Genomic DNA, 17,578 nt, shown 5'->3' on the forward strand with positions numbered 1-17,578 from the left:
CTACTCCAGGTTCCAGTCCAGAGACCCTCAACTAGCAGTTCTGAGCTTTACTCTCTAAGCCCTCACTACTTCTTCCTTAGACTACTTTCCACCACACTTGGTTCATGCCTTTCCCTGGGAGTACCAGCTCCAAGCCCTCCTCCCAAGAATAACTGTTCTTTCCTAACAGCCCCTATGGGTTGCCAGTTTCCTGGCTTTATAAGGTCTGCCTATTCCTGCACAGCTGAACCTGCTTGCAATCAATTCCCCCCACTCACTCCCACTTCCTCCAGGTGTAGCCTGTGGCGTTAATAGGTCTACCTGGTCCCCTTAACCGCTTCCAAATCCGGGGTGGGTGGGTGGGGAGAGTGGACACTCTATCACAGGTGAACTTAATTACTCCACCTTGCAACTTTAAATCTGAAAGCACCTTCAAAACAAGGGCAGCTTCACAGGCCAAATTCCACTAGGGTTACCAGGCATTTGGTTTTCAACCGGAATGCCTGGTCAAAAGGGACGCTACTGACCAGGCTGTTAAAAGTCCAGTCAGCAGCACAGTGGGGTTAAGGCAGGCTCCCTGAGTACCCTGACTCCACGTGGGTCCTGGAAGCAGATGGCATATCCCTGTGGCTCCTAGGCACAGGGGTGGCCAGGGAAGCTCCACTCACTTCCCCTGCCCAGAGCACTGGCTCCGCAGCTCCCACTGGCCGGGAACCACCACCAATGGGAACTGTGGGGGCAGTGCCTGCGCACATGGGCAGTCCGCAGAGCCCGCTGGCACCTCCGCCTAGGAGCCGGACATGGCGGTCACTTCCAGGAGCCACCTGAGATAAGCACCATCCAACTGGAGCCTGCACTCTGAACCCCTTCCTGCACCCCAAACCCCTTCCTGCACCCCAACCCCCTGCTGCAGCTCTGAGCCCCTTCCCACACCCAAACTCCCTGCCAGAGTCCAAACCCCCTCCTGTACTCTGAACCCCTCAGCCCCAGCCTGGAGCCCCCTCCTGCACCCAAACACCTCATCCCTGGCCCATCCCAGAGCCCACACCCCCAGCCAGATCCCACACCCTCTCCTGCACCCCAACCCCCTGCCCCAATCCAACACCCTCTCCTGCACCCCAACCCCCTTGCATTCCAAACCCCTCATCCCCAGCCCCACCCCAGAGCCCACACCCCCTGCCAGAGCCCTCACACCTCCTGCACCCCAAACCCTTGCCCCAGCCTGGTGAAAGTGAGTGAGGGTGGGGGAAAGTGAGCAACGGGGGGGGTGGAGTGAGTGGGGACAGGACCTCGAAGAAGGGGCAGGGCAAGAGTATTCGGTTTTGTGCAATTAGAAAGTTGGCAATCCTAAATTCCACCAGGCAAGCTGCACCTGAAGCAATCAAGCTACAACATTTTTTTAAAGATTGGCAGACCATATGACATTCTTTCCTAAGAAATCTATTTCTCTGATGTAGTTTACACTCAGACATCGATCATTTCAACAGCACAATATAAAATGGAAATGAGTTAACTGGACACTGTACATTATAGCAATATTTTATTTCCTTATTAACAAATGTTTTTCCCTGGCTGGCCAATATTTTATGGTTACACTGACTTTTTAACCCACATTTACAGGTCCCACTAGCAGAAAGTCTTCCTTGAGGGGGATGGGGTGTCATAACAGTACAAGGTGCCTACAACTTCCACTCTGCTGGGAATCTGGAGTCAGCCGGTGGAACCCGCACCAATAAAAGTAGAGACACATTAAGATGGATAAATCAGGAAATCCAGGAAATGTGTTGATTCAGTACCAGTCTAAGGCAGCCTTGCCTGGTCAGTCTCCTCTGTCTCAGTCATAAATTAAAGCTGCCCTCCTCTGGCACAACTAGATGATGACAAACCTCACTCTGTGTCCTCTTGGATAACGCCACTAAACACACTCACCTTACAACCTTCTTAATTCTACTAATTGTATTTACAACTATGGGGCCTTCTCAGTGGAGTTTAATGGATGTAACAGAGGCTGAAGTTTGGCACGCACACTAGATACAAATAAAAAAGATACTCTCAGGACAGGTATTGTCAAAGTTCTTCATTAACAATGTCCAGTGATATTAACGCATCTCAATTACTTCTGCCATACATTTCCCAAACAAAAAAGCCTGCCTATTAAAACAATATTTTGTATTTTATAGAAACTCTATCTAACTCTCAGAGAAAAACGCAAACAAAGATTTTTCAGATTGCTAAAGAGACGTATTTATCTCAAATAACTGACTTGAAGACTGCTACCTTTTAATTAGCCCCAACACAGTGTTGCTATTTTTAAAGATGTGTCTGGACAGCACAACACATTGCACAGGGTGCAAAAATATAGCACTGAATATTATGTCAGCCTGGAAACAAGCCATAACCCCACTTGCAGCCATGAAAACAACGGCCAGCATGATAATCCATGCTATATTGTAAGTGAAGCTGACAGATAATATTGTAACTGCACCTGCCTAATCATATATGCTACTATCAGTACAGTATTTGAATATTTAATAATCAGAGTAGCCTGGAGCCTACAGGGCAGATTCTTTCACACACAGCTAGCTCATTGCTGGACTTGGCCATTTTTTATTTAGGTCTCATTAAACATTATTAATAATGAACCCCCTTTAAATCCTTTAATTTGCTTTTTATCTACATAAAGAACTACTCATAATGGATGGGATGAAAAATGTGCTGTTTATTTTTCTTTTGACCTCAGCCTATAAATATAGTGAGAAAAAAGTTGACTAACTACAGTGATACATCATGTATGATGGCTATGGGAAATTCCCACAAACAAGTGCGTCATCTAACACTGTAATCCACCCTTTTTCTTTATGTTCACTGGAAACACCTTGATGCAAACAGGATATTTTAGTGTGAGTCAGGTTCCACAGTTTCTATCCTACAATCTGAGTAACCCATTCCCCAGGCAGGCAGGAATAAAACCAGCCCACCTGGAAAGCTATCCCGCAGCCTGAAAAGGAGAAAAAAAGCAAAAAAACCCCAACCAACCAAACAAACAAAAAACAAAAAAAATCTTTGTGCTTGAGGAGCCCAGCACCTAGGTCATAAATCTGGTTAGATGGCACAAGGTTGTTAGGCAGGAAGAGTAGCTGATGTGTGGGATTTGGCAGCAGGAAGAGAGGATTGGCTGGGAGGGATAAAGAGAGGGATACTGGGTTGGGGAGTGGCAGGGATGTTTGGTCTGAGTTGTAGACTGGGAGGGATAGCTGAGCATTAAGCCCCTAGAAGCCCCTCCATTAATGAGGGATTTTTTTCCACAATGCAGGAGACTTTCTATCCACATAGAATGCATCCGATGAAGTGAGCTGTAGCTCACGAAAGCTTATGCTCAAATAAATTTGTTAATCTCTAAGGTGCCACAAGTCCTCATTTTCTTTTTCCACATAGAATAGGAATTTTCCCACAAAGAATTAACCTATGCTTGGAGTGGGGATGGAGTTGTTCCCTGGACCTGCAATGCTAGATGAGAAGGGCATTTTCCCTTCTCAGAAAATTTTCGTTCTTCCTAACATTCGAGGGACTGTGCAGACCTGAAGAGTAAAGATGTGGGGCAGGCCCCCACCAAATGATGAGTGGGAATGAAAGGGCAGATTGCTATTGTCAAATTCTTCCTTCAAAAATCCTAAGGTAAAGGGGTGCTGGCAGGGCCGGCTCCAGCTTTTTTGCTTCCCGAAGGGGTGAAGAAAAAGAAAAAAAAAAAAAAGAAATACCCGATTGAGCTGCCGCCGAAGAGGAAGGGAAGGAATGAAGGGCTTGCCACCAAATTGCCGCTGAAGACCCGGATGTGCTGACCCTTTCTATTGGCCTCCCCAGGCACCGGCTTCCTTTGCTGGTGCCTGGAGTCGGCCTTGGGTGTTGGGTTGGAGGCTCAGTGGGGGAGACAGAGCTGAAGAATGGTCAAGAGTAATGTAAAGACCAAGGGGGGGGGGGCTGCTGAGTTGGGTGCTCAAGAATTGCAGGAAGACAGGGTTGGCAAGGGCAGAGGCCAGGTGCAATGTCAGAACAAGCACCTCAGTCTGATTTTGCATATGGTTATGCATCTGTTTTTGCACCCTCATCAAAAAATGCATCCTACTCAGCAGATTCAGGGGTTACAATTTCTGAAAGAGGGAACACTGTCAGAAATCACACCTGGCTTTCCTATTTTCTCAGCTCCTGGTTGAAGTGATGTAGTTTCTTATGAATGGGCAACACCAGCATCTTATCCTCAACTATATTCCATGGGATACAGTTTCTGACACGCTTCACTGGCTTCCCTCAGAAATTGCATCCTCTGTACCTGAGCTCAGGCTATCTGGGACACAGTTTCTGACACATTTCAGAGTAGCAGCCGTGTTAGTCTATATTCACAAAAAGAAAAGGAGTACACTTCTCTGTCATCTGTCACACACAAACAGCTTTCCTCACTTATTCTCTGCACTTGTCCTAAGGGGGCGCACTTTTTGCCAGGTGCATCATTTCACCAGTCAAGAATTACTATTCCCTTCTGAAGGAACTATATTTACCTTTAAAGTTATACAAATTTAATTTTTCAGGATGAAGCTATATTTTTAGAACATGTCTCTGATTCCAATTATGACCCACTTGTGAATACTGTAAAAAAAAAGATACTCTGTGTGGTGTAAAAAGAAAAAGAGGACTTGTGGCACCTTAGAGATTAACAAATTTATTTGAGCATAAGCTTTCGTGAGCTACAGCTCACTTCATTTCTAGGAATGCATCCAATGAAGTGAGCTGTAGCTCACGAAAGCTTATGCTCAAATAAATGTGGCACAAGTCCTCCTTTTCTTTTTGCGAATACAGACTAACACAGCTGCTACTCTGAAATATGTGGTGTAATTTATCAATATTGTTCGGGAATGATATTCAGACAAAAAGTAATGTGCATCCTAGATTAAATAGTGTTTTCCCTCCTGCTCTATCCATTGCTGTCCCTCTCGAGACCCTGAATTACTCAACAACAAAACTAGGCCCCATTGTCCGCTGGTGTAAACAGACCCAGCATCATCTTTAGGTTACCAGCAGATAATCTGGCCCATACTTTCAAAAGCCAGTAACCAGATGGCCATGGAGTGACTTTAATGACTTAGATTGTAAGCTCCCAGGGGGCAGCTCTCTTTCTTCAGGGTTTGTACAAGGCCCTGCATCATGGAGTGCTGGTCCATGTTGGTGCTACTATAGTACAAATCAGAATCTGAAGAAATGGGGGTTTTACCCAAGAAAGGGGTTTTACCCACCCCCGAGGATTGGCGTGGGCAGTTGCCCCCGTCTCACGCCTCTGTTCTGTATGCCAGGGGGCACGTGGGCTTTTCTTTTAAAACCCCAAACTACGCCTAGAAGCCGGTAACCCCGGAGGAGCCGGTGGCTGGGTCAGGGCCCTAACAGGCGGCGGCGGCGGCTCCCCTTCTGCCACGCGTCGGGCTAGGCTGCCGCCCCCTCTCCGCGGGCCCCGCCAGCGCCAGCCCGGGCTCGGCTCCTCCTGCCCCGGCGGCGGGCGCCAGGGGCGGGAGGCGGGCGCAGGCGAGCATGCTCAGCCGCCCCGTCTGCCAGGGCCACGCTCGGGAGGGCGGGCCCCGAGGCGGGTCCGAGACGAGGCCCCGCCCGGCGGGGAGGGCGCTGAGGGCCGGAGCGACGGGCGCTGCGCAGAGCCCGGCTTCCCGCTGCGGAGGGTGAAGGAGCCGAGCCCGGCCAGGCCATGCCCGGCCCCCCGGCGCTGGGGGCGGCAGGCCCCGGCCCGGACCCGGAGGAGCGCTACGACTTCCTCTTCAAGCTGGTGCTGATCGGGGACGCCAGCGTGGGCAAAACTTGCCTGGTGCAGCGCTTCAAAACCGGGGCCTTCGCCGAGCGCCAGGGCAGCACCATCGGCGTGGACTTCACCATGAAGAGCCTGGAGATCCAGGGCAAGCGGGTCAAGGTGGGCCGGGCAGAGCCGGAACCGTGGGGCTGCAGGCGGGAGAGAGCCCCCGAGGCATTGGGGGGAACCTAGGGGGCACAGGTGACGGCTCTGGAAGGGACCACCCCTGTTCTGTATCCGAAGGGATGCCCCTCAGGTGGTTCCTAAAAAGCCAGGACCCATATCTGCCTAGGGGCACTCCGCAGCCTTTGATCCCAGCAGCCTGGTTTCCAGTCAAGACTGGCACCCGGAGGTGGGGGTTTCTACCATAAGTTGAACATGGGCAGGGGAAGAGAGGGAGACAGCTGTCAAAAAATAGTATCATTCTGCATTTCATATCGTGGCCTTTGTCTGGTGGTACCATGTGGTCACCTGAGCAGCGGTGGAGAGAGCACTAAAGCCTGTAGGGTGGCTGTCAGGTAAACGCTGAGCTGCCCTGACAGAGAAACCAGTGCCGTTACTGGAGGATGGGGGAGAGGAAGAGGATATCCTGGCTGGCAGCAAACATCACAGAACTAGCATATTACTGCCCCATACCTGTTCACTCCATCTCTCCCTCTGCAGCAAGATCCCTACAAACAAGTTGTATACTTTTTCCTAAACTTAGCTATCGCATTGCCATGAAACAACTGCCACCTCTCCCTGCAGAGGTGGCTGCATATAAATGCTCTGTGCTGGGATCCCTTTCTTTTACTCTCAAGATCTACTGCATATGTGTGTGACAAAAATAAGTTTACCTTTACTGCGTTTACCACCTAGGAGTCAACTATGGCACAGTTAACTGAGCTGCTTCTGCTCACACCTCAGCAGCATTAGTTAAGTTCTAACTGCAGAATCTTCAAGACAGTTCAGGTTCAACTGAGTAAAATACAGAAGCTCAGTTGGTTCAGGTTATTGGTGATAATGCACAAGCTAGAAAGAACACAGCTTGAATTTCAGATCCCAGACTGAAGCTGCAGGGCTGGTAGTTAGTTTAAAACTAAGATTTTTCCTAAGCACTTTATGTCACCTTGAGATCCCAGTGTACAAGGAACCACACACAAAGCCACTTGGAGGATCCTTTTTACAAAACAGAATGACTCAGTGGCCTTAATTCTGGCCTTTCCTCATTCTGGGTATATCAGCTATGTGGGCATACAGATGCCAAAGAAAACTGGCATCTCTACCCACTGGAAAATAGCCCCTTTGTATCCATGGCATAGAAGTGGCAGATCATCTCTTGGGGCAGTTCAGAAGAGGGAAAGCATGGCTGCAGCACACTGTACTCCAACTGTTTATTCTTTGATGCTGAACAGCCTAAACCCTGGGGCTGCTTCATTTATTCTGTGGACTAGCTCAATCATCCAGTTACCTCCAGAATCCAGGTAGTATGCAACCATCTTTGCTCATTTCCTTCATTTTCCCACAAGGGCTGAGCAGAGGTCAGTTTGGTCACAGCCTAGAGTTAGGGCCTCTTTAATAATGAAAGAGTTATATAAATACGGTAATTACAATTGTATTTTGGTCTGTCTCACAGCTGTGTGCCAAGGTAGGGGCCCAGGTCCTCTAATCAATGCTTCTTCCTTCAGAGTGGCTTTGGTGAGCAGAGTGGGCAACAATCCTAGCAAGTAGGAAAATGGTGGCAGAAAAGAATGATCGAAGTTATTGGGAGGAGAGGAATGATGAGCTTACAGTAAGGAGTATGGTTTCTGTGGACAGCTCAAAGATAAGGGCATTTACTTCCTTTGCAGGTGTTTTGTCTTTCTGGTTCCAGTTCTGTCTGAACAGCTGGGGTAAACAGTTCATGTTTCAAGTCACCCTGCAAAAAATATCTTAGTTCCTCTTTCTTGCTTTTCACCAAGTTAGGAGGCACAGGAAGTGGGGTTTTCCTCTCTAAGATTGTAACTTGTCTCAGTTTAAATGCCAGATACACACAAAGTGACAAATGTGTCTCTCTTGTCAAGTATCTCTGCTAGGGACACTGAAAATTAGGCAGCTCTAGCTCAGGGTCTAAACCAGACTCCTTAGGTATTGCAGAAGTACTGACAATAAGAAAAAGAATCTCTCATTCAGCACTAATAGGCATTACTGTAGGCAAATTAATCTACAGTATTTATTTAGTAAGGTCTACTAATAGATCCAGCTAGTAGACATACTTTAGTTGACTCTACGTTTTGGTCTGAATTAGAGATGGAGCAAGAGATCATAACATGCCCAAAATCTGAAAATGTTTGGATGTGGGTCTTTTGTTTGGCCTATTGAGATAGTGACTGTGAAATTTGGATCCATCTCTGGATTTGAAATTTACCTAGAGGTATTCAGTTCTTGAGGCTCTAATCTAAATAGGTTTGTTCAGGATGTTGCAGGAGGCTGAGAATAGGGAGGCATTTTATTTTCATTTTGTAACCAAATTTACAACTTGGAGTTAAATGGAACATCATGAAACTCGTAGGCCTTACATACTTGACAAACCTGGCTTCAGTGCAGTTTGTGATGATTCTGGCAAGGGCAGGGAAGATTCCTTATTCTTACTATATAAACTCAAAAAGAAAAGGAGTACTTGTGGCACCTTAGAGACTAACAAATTTATTAGAGCATAAGCTTTCGTGAGCTACAGCTCACTTCATCAAGTGAGCTGTAGCTCACGAAAGCTTATGCTCTAATAAATTTGTTAGTCTCTAAGGTGCCACAAGTACTCCTTTTCTTTTTGCGAATACAGACTAACACGGCTGCTACTCTGAAACCTATATAAACTCAGCATCTCACAGCCTGTGAGCAAACAAGCCTGTACATGTGCTTTGACAGATGTCACATGTTAACACATTTCCACTGAGATCATGCAAGACATGGCAGTTTTTCCATTTTGAAAAGATGACCTAAAAGAGGTTTTTGAAAAGGTAGACTAATTGTATGCCTATATACAGAATGCCTTAAAACAAAAGGACATTTACTACACATGATTGAAATAATTGTTGTTTGGCCATGCAGATGCTCATGCCAGATAACTTCTGTGCTGCTTTGACTTCACAGTGACTGGGGAGTTCTGATTGGAGTTTCTCCATAGGGGTCATGTACGTGGTAGATTATTTATTATTATTATTATTAGCAAATGGTGCAGTTATGAGACGTATTGACAATTTGTTGTTATAACCTTCGGTACATAAATTCATCTTTAAAAGTCCTTCTCAGAACAACAGCATGGACTAAAGATTCATACCATATACCTGACCCCCTGGGGCCTGGCTTCATTCTCCATCACGGCAGAGGTGGTATCACAACACAGTGGAGTACAAGCTAATGTGAATTTGGGGTGGGAATTCAAACAAAAAGGTTGTCAAAAAAATGCTGTTTAGGACATTACATGTCTTAATTACAATTTTTAGGGTTTCCAGAAACATTTCCAGGTCGGGCTTTTATAGAAGTAGCCCCTTCCTGCTGGGCCTTTGCTGATCAGGGTTGGCAGGGGAGAAAGGAACATATTGCAGAATCCTCAACTTTATTCCTGCAAACAAAAAAGTTTTAAATGAGGCTCTTTCTGTGACCCAAAGCTTATGTCCCTTTAGGCATCTGGAATGATATTTTAGCCACTCCTCCCCCCCCCCACTGCCTTTTAGGTTTAGTCAGCCTTTATAGAAAAGGAGAGACATTGTGGGGCTTTAATGCTTGAGAATGGTCCTGCACTGACAGACCTGAAAACTTCTTTTTAGAAATAGAACAGTTATAGCACTGGCAGCCCCAGTACAAGCTTCCACAGTGTGCCTCAACCCTACCACCTTCAAGGAGTGAGAGTTAACACCTCCTCCCACCTCTGCCTAGTCACCCCTTGGTTGCTCTGCTTGATCTGTCAATAAGGCTGCCACATGTGGTGTTTTTGTGAGGTAGATCTCTGTCCACTGGGAACTGCAGCAGCCACCATTTGAGAGTAGTCACTTTTTGCTCACTACTGACTTGGGCTGGATTTAAATTTGCATTTTAAAGATTAGAGTTGAGTGAAGAGAGGTAATTCCACTTTACGGAGGATATTGATATTTCAAATTTTTGTTTCGCTGGAATTTGGAATGAAAGTCAAAAATTTCTAAATTCTTCCAGAAGGGGAATGGAGTCTCAGCTCCGGGGCTGTCCACTTGGTGGGTTGCTGCAGACCTTGAAGTCCCCGCAGCCAGCTCCAAGATAGGCAGGTTGTTAAGTAGCCAGGTGCAGGACTTAATTTGTGCCAGGGCTAAGCCACAGCACCTCTGGGCTTGCTACATCAGTTACGAAATTTAAAAAATTGATTGAGCCTCAGCACCTCTTTCGTTACAAATTAAGCACTGATCAGTTGAGCAAGCTGGCAGGAAACCTGCCTGATTGGAACTTTGTCAAAAACCAGTCTCTGCTAAACATTTTATCTGATTTTTTTCCAACCAGCTCCATTAAAGATGAAAAACATAGGCCTGATCTCTAGCAACAACAGTGCCAGGCAACCCAATTCAGTATGGTTAAAAGTTGTAGTATAAAACTATAGTATACAAGACCTAACTGTATCCCTCTAACCAGATTAAAACCTATGAGGACAGATGGTGGGATTTTAAGAGTGTTCATAATTGGTCTAACTGCTCCATATTGAAGTAAATGGTAACACTCCCATCAATAAAACAGTAGTTTGTTCTGAGTGAGCAATAGAAAACTTTTGAGAGAGATAACAAAATACAAATCTGCAAATCCTTATTAGCATGGTAGCAAAATTTCCTTTGTTTATGTTTACTTATCACTTACACAGGTGAAGTTCCCTTAGGTTACCTAACAGTGACTTATTTTGACTGGAAATTTACAAAAAAAAAAATCGAATTAAATCTGACATTAATCTTTGGGATTAGTTGTTAGACTGGCCATTTTAAAAACTACACACATCTACTGGTTTGTGAGAAAAGCACATATCAGCTGATATATATTTTAAAGTTCTGTATAGACACCTGTTGGATTTCCTTAAGTTGTTGTGTCCTAAATAGAACCTCTCAATCTTCTCATTTAAACAGTCAATGCCAAAATTAAAGCAATAGCAGGGCAATAGTTCAGAACAAGTAGTGGCCCTCAGATGAGCAGGCAAAGTGCATTTGCCTATAACTGTCCATTCAACACAAGCTCTGAGGCTTTCATTTATAAAATAAGTTTATACTAAACAGGAGAGGTCCCAGTTCTGTTGTTGTATCTATGCAGGCTGACCTTTGCATACCCCTAGCTATCTATCTTCACGAAATCTGCCTGCAAAGATTTGAATGAGAGATCAGGGTATTCTTTGAGACTGCAAATGTCCTTGTCTTAAAGGGACAACAGTTTATGAATCACACTTCTAAAAACTTTATCAACTGTTGTTAAAAGTAACAATTAAGATTGTAATACCTGAAAGATTAGTGAATAATCCCCCTCCCCATTTGCTTATTTTGTTCATTTGATAGCACTTTGTATGTAGTCAATATCACTATTTCCCTTGTGTAGTGAGTTCCCCCTGTTTGTCTTTCTTAAAGCAACAGAAGAGAGAGAAGCTTTCTTTTTAAATCAGGGAAATAGCTTTTGTAATGTGAATCCTTTTTTATGGAGTATTGGATTTATTAATTCACATGTTGAAAAAGCCATCAACCAGCCATCAGGAGTAGTCTCCCCAGAGCTACCCAGTCCTTCATTTGACAGTTTTTAAATTTCTGCCTAATCACCCAGTTTAGGGCACTGTTAAATAACCAAATAGCTGATTATTTAATTGCAAAATAGCAAAAGATTTTTAGAACACAGAGTTGCAATGTATGAATCGATCTATGACAAAGGCTCCCTTGGTATGATAGACTGCTGTGGCTTTTTCAAATTATTCATTACTTTCAATGGCAGCCAGAATGTAGGAGTCATTTTCCAAACATAGAAGGAGGCACAGTTTCTGTTCAAGAGCTTACAATAAAAAACAAATACAGACCTGATAAAATCTCTTATGTCAATGAGATAGGGAAAATGGGAGTGTGATACAGTTAAAGGAGATAGTCTCAATGAAGTCTAAAGGACTGGAGTCAGTATGATGATTTCCTTCAAGTCCTTTTGACGTGATTTCATGGGTTTCCTTGGTTTGATAAATATTCTTTAAAAATTCAAATCTTCAACATTTTGGTTGTTGGGTTTTGTCTCATATCGGTATTTAAGAATTAATTAATAATTTCATCATCAGTTTATGTATGCGTTACATAATGTACTCACAATTGTGTAGCTCACACGGTATAGAGCAGGGGTGTCAAACATAGGCCCATTGACTGGATTCTGCCTACATGTTGTTTCTGTGTGGCCCACATGGCATATATTTTGATTCTCAGCTTTCATTTAAAAAGAAAAAAGGAAGTTTCAGCTTTTGTGGTTGCAGTGACAGTCTTCCAAATGCAAACAAACCACAACTAGTGCAGTGACATCTGTCTGAATCTGCAGAGAGCCTGAAACTGTGTTGTGGACATCACTTAGCGACCAGCATGCCTAGTGGGCAGGCTGCAGTTCAACAGTTCCCAAAGTCCTAGGATGGCTTTGTTGGGCAATCTGAGGGCCTCACAGCTGAGTGAAAATCTATCATCCCCCAGCGATCTCAGGGTCCTCCCAGTCAAACAAAGGGCAGAGAGAAGGATAGGGGAACCCAGGCCCTCCCTCTCCAATGGCTGTCAGTCCCCTCTAGCTGATACAGCAGGCCAGCCTCCCCAGGCCACTTCTTGCCTCCCCTGTTCTCTTCTCTCCTCTGTTTGGGGTGTGGTCACAGCACTCTGCTTCCCTCCCAGCAGAGGATTGCTGAGCCTCAGACAGTCTCAACTATTCAGATAGTCAATGGGAGCTTCCAAGCTCCCTTCTCAGCCTCCATTTATTCCCCCTTATCAGGGAGAAGGCAAGAGAAAGAGGGGTCAAACGGCCCCTTACTCACAGCCTTAGTCACAGCCAGAGCCTTTCCCTGTAAAGTTCTCTGTCCAAGAAGCTACTAACTGGCTTGCTTCCTGCAAACAACCCCTTCTTCACTCTTCCCCAGCTTGATTGCTAGAGTCCCCATTAAGCAGGTCTTAACATTTGGAGCATGTTCTGCAGCTGCTGAGAAACAGGGCCATCTTGGACCAATACTTCTCCATCACTCCCGGAGTCTCAACAAGAGGTCTGTAAACCTCATCACACCGTGACTTAAGTGTTACATTTTCCCCACCCCAATCTGGAGTTTCAGGTCTAAAGCCCAATGAGTTCACACATCTGTTGCAACATGAATTATTTAATCGCTGGTCATTTAATCAATTGTAACAGTGGGAGGGAGTGAAGATCACAGGGGTTATGATTTGGGAGTTGCAGCACGGAAAGAAATAGAGGGAAGAACAGATGAGACACAAAGACAGGGAAGGAAGAGAAACAAAGGACAGAAATAGTCATGTCCTCCATGGACCCTAAGTTAGGTGCTTAGGTTCCCTTTACAATGCAGGGGAGAAATATCACCTCAGAATGGGATCTACAAAAGCCAGTGGGGACCCACCAAATCAGATACTGAGGAGAGGAGTGTTTGCTAAGCTGCCCCTCCTCAAAGAGTAAGGTGCCTAAATCTGAGCTGGAAGGAGGCACTTATATCTGCTTGGGATCCACAGCCAGGAACCCTCTTCTGGAGTCAGGCGCCTAAGCCATTTCTTATTAGAATGGCAGCACAGTGTACCCAACTCCACACAATAGCAGTGTTGCGGGGGAGGAATCTCCCATATGTCCTGAGCTCTGGGATAGTCTGATGTGGGGCTCTCTCAGTCTTGCTTGTCGAAGCCATTCCACATAGTACATTAATTGTCCATTGGGCCAGAGAAAAAGTTAGCATAACTATACAGTCCAGTGGTTAGGGTACTTACCTGAGAGATGGGAAATCATGTTCAAATTCCTTTTCCACCTCAGGCAGAGGGGGAAATTGAATTGGGGTCTCCCATCTCTTGTGTGAGTGCACTGAACTAAAGGTTGTCAGGGAGGCCCTCTTTCTCACCCCTGACCATTTTGTGTAGAGTCAGTGCTTGAGGATACCTACCAGATCCGACTCTGCAGGTAACGTAGGCCAGACAATGCTTGTTTTCACCTGCTTTGAGGATGCTGAGTTGGTTTGGGGCTTCAGCATGAGCTAGGCACCTGCATATCTTGTATGCATGCCCAGTAGCAGAAACTTAGGGGACTTTTATGCCAAAAATGTAGGTGCCGCAGGATTTTAGGCACCTCCAGAGTTAGGCAGCCGCTGAGCAGGGGCTTGAGTATCAGTGGTGTCTAAATTTTGATCTTAGATACCTAAGTCCTTTTGTGGATCTCAGCCTGAATTACTATATATAGGCCATATTCTCCCCCGATCTCTTTTTACCCAGCACACAGACCATAAACAAAGGTAGAATTTGGCCTTCTCCTCAATGAAATTGAGAGCCCTGGTATTGGAGAAAACAGGAGTGCAACATTCCCAGCAAACTAGAATTCAGCCTGGCACTTCTTTTCTTTTAGAATATCACATGACAGGATGAGCATTCATTTATTTCCCCTTGCTGTTCTGTATATTAATAGAATTTTAAATTGAAATGCATTAGTAGAAAGGAGGTCTTGCCTGATCAAACCTTGCTTTTGTTCTTGTTGGGAAAGATCATACAGATTAAGTTACAAAAATTGTTTTGGTAAAGCTTTTTCCAAGTACATACAGGAATTTGCTGGTGTACTGAAATCTATCCTGTTGTTTGCCATTTGATATAAAAGGGCTTAAACATGGTAAGCTGGTTAGAATCATTTAGGAGGAAGCACCCTTTGCATCCATTACCAAAGAAATTATATGAAAGTTTCTACTCTCTGCAGGATTCATAACATGCAAACTCCCCCACTGTGTTTGAGGTGCTAAACGATTAAATACTTCCTAGAGATGAAATATCATTGATGCTGTTGCTCAAACAAAGTGAACATGCACCCCCACTATCTCCAGCTTCTTTAGGAATTGTGATAAATGAAGGGGGTGGGGTAGCTCCCTTTTATGGACACCCAGCCAGCCAGTTAGCTATAAAGTCCCTCTTGGTGGCTGTTCTCTGCTTACTTTACCTGTAAAGGGTTAAAAAAAAAAGTCCCCCAGCTGAAGGAAAGTGAGTGGACACCTGACCAAAAGAGCCAATGGGAAGGCTAGAACTTTTTAAAATGGTAAAAAACATCCCCTTTGCTCTGTTGTTTTTTCTCCGGGAAAGAGGGGAACAGTTATGCTGTGAGAAGCTTTAAGCCAGATAAATCTTAGATCATACCTAGAACTACTTACTTGGAACTCCCAGATGTGTAAGTAGATCAGGAATGTTTAGAAAGACGTGATTAGGTTTATTTCTGTTTATTTCTTTTGGCTAATGGACTCCTCTGTGCTCACCCCAGATGTTTATGTTTGCTTGTAACCTTTATGCTGAACCCCCAGGAAAGCTATTTTGGGTGCTTAATTTTTGGAATTGCTCTTTTAAAATCTAGCAAAAGCCTAAGTTTCAGCTGTATTTTTTTCCTTTTTTGTTTTTTAATAAAATTTACCTTTTTTGTTTAAGAACAGGATTGGATTTTTGGTGTCTTAAGAGGTTTATGCATATATTGTTTAATTAGATGGTGGCAACAGCTAATTTCCTTTTGTTTTCTTTCTCAGCTCTTCCCCGGGCAGGGGAGAGGGTGAAAAGGCTTGAGGGTACCCCACAGAAAGGAATTCCCAAGTGCATCTTCCTGTTTCCAAAAGGGGTTTTGCATTTGGGTGGTGGCAGCGTTTACCAAGCCAAGATCAGAGAAAAGCTGTAACCTTGGGAGTTTAATACAAGCCTGGAGTGGCCAGTATTAATTTTTAAAATTCTTGCAAGCCTCCACCTTCTGTACTCGAAGTGCCAGAGTGGGGATATCACAGGAATACAGAGTGGGAAGGAAGCCAGTGCTTAATAAATTATATAGGGAGCAGGGGAGGCAAAACAACTTTATTTTCAAGTTTTTTGAGTGTCTTTGTTCAACATTAACCTTTGCTAAGCAATATATTTCTCAGTGCTAAAATATCTCTCCTGGACAACTTGAAAAATATTCATTTTGCTTATCTTGCTATCTTATTTCACAGATAAAATTCTCTTCTAAATGTACGTTGCATGACATATGTTGACCTAATCCTGTATTGTTAAGTCCAATGAGAAACTTACCATTTTCTGCAATGACAAAATTATGTAAACTTTGTCCATTTTCAGTTAGTTGAATCAGAGCTTTCTTGGAGGTTAGCTGTGACCAGTAATCATGTGTGCACCATGTAATCACTCCCTATACAGCATTGTAATAATCTTTGTACAAAATGTGCCTTGTGAGGTATCATTTGAAAACTAATAATTCTCTGGTCAATAATATCATGGTGCAATGTGTGCAGTGACACGACATACAGTGACAGTGACATGAACATAAGATAAAATTATGACTGAAATATATTTACCAGACAAGTCTGGGGAGGAGGTAAACCTGTTTCTCGAGGACAAAAGACAAGCTAATGACTCAAGCCAAGTGGCTTCAACGTTGACTGGCAATCACCAGTCAAGTAATCATTTTTTGGCAATGAAAGGGGGTAGGAACAGATTGATCTGCATTTTAACAAACAACATGGAAGCTCGTTTACCACGAGACTCCATGTCTCTCTGACCTCACAGTGGGAAGGAACTTTATCTAAGGGTAACCCCCAGGAAAATGCTTTTCAATGGGTGACTGGAATATAAAAGTGTGGGGGGGAATACCCTAGATATTTGTGCTCTCTCCCCTCCCCCAAGAAAACAAAAGAGCCAGGCTTTGGACTTTGGGGAGGGGTTCTGACCTGAGAATTTGGTCAGTCCTGTTGCTGGGAACATATGGTAAGGATTTGTAGTTAAATAAACTTGTTTTATTCTTAAATCAAACCTAATTCAGTATTGTGAGTAACTGAACTGTTTGGGTAACTCCAAAGTTAAAGTAGCAAACTGTTGCCTATTGACCCCTTACCGGTGCAAGGGACTTCTAATATCTGAATTGTCCAGGAAAGGGCTGGACAAAGTAGAGCACATGTTTTTTGGAAAATCCAGGACTGGAAGTGTGTTGACTGGAAGTGCAAATGGTAACCAATGTTGGTGGAAGCCAGCGTGTGACTAGAGTGTTGCATGCAAGCTGCAGATATACAGACACTCAGCATGTGATCTGCATCTGCTTGGCTGTTTATGACTGGTTCAGGTTGGGAGCCAAAGCAGCAAAGCATTGTGAGGCACCCAAGGTTTGAGGGCATGTGTAGACTTGGCCTTAGTCCCATTGTTTAATGCATTACCAGAAGGAACTCCAATACTGTGATGATGGAGCATGGTATAAAAACATATATAGAATGGAGTGTTCTACATGGTTGTTGCAAAAATGTCACTGAACACTTAGAGTACATCTACACTGCAGCTGGGAGGGGTAATTTCCAGGTCAGGGAGAAATGCATGTGCTAGCTCTGATCAAGTTAGCATGCTAAAAATAGCAGTGTGGCCACGGTGGTTCAGGCTAGTTACCCAAGTACATACTTGTGGCTAGTCCAAGTCCTGTGCCACCACAGCCACATTGCTGTTTTTAGCATAGTAGCTCAATCAGACCTACCACACATATGTGTACTCAAGTTGGGAATTACACCTCCCAGCTGCAGTGTCGATGTGCCCTTAGTGTACAGGG

General features: G+C 44.6%; 1 protein-coding gene and 1 long non-coding RNA gene across 5 annotated transcripts in view; one reads left to right on the forward strand and one right to left on the reverse strand.

Moving 5' to 3' along the window:
- The first annotated feature begins 5,623 nt into the window (after positions 1 to 5,623).
- Positions 5,624 to 17,578, forward strand: part of RAB43 (RAB43, member RAS oncogene family) — a 53,864-nt gene continuing 41,909 nt past the window's right edge. For 2 of the 4 annotated variants that reach the window (XM_038408862.2, XM_038408863.2), the window contains exon 1: positions 5,624 to 5,941. In XM_038408862.2, the coding sequence (XP_038264790.1) occupies positions 5,723 to 5,941 (219 nt within the window). In that variant the 5' untranslated portion in view covers positions 5,624 to 5,722. The remainder of the gene's footprint in view (positions 5,942 to 17,578) is intronic. The other 2 variants (XM_043518191.1, XM_038408864.2) reach the window with 2 other exon arrangements.
- LOC119858381 lies at positions 8,690 to 13,324 on the reverse strand. Its single transcript, XR_005293873.2, has 3 exons — positions 12,816 to 13,324; positions 12,116 to 12,228; positions 8,690 to 9,401 (listed from the first exon to the last, which is right to left on the reverse strand). It is a non-coding gene; the product is annotated as an uncharacterized LOC119858381 (long non-coding RNA).

This window comes from Dermochelys coriacea, chromosome 7 (genome assembly GCF_009764565.3).
Source record: "Dermochelys coriacea isolate rDerCor1 chromosome 7, rDerCor1.pri.v4, whole genome shotgun sequence".
Taxonomy (NCBI): domain Eukaryota; kingdom Metazoa; phylum Chordata; order Testudines; family Dermochelyidae; genus Dermochelys; species Dermochelys coriacea.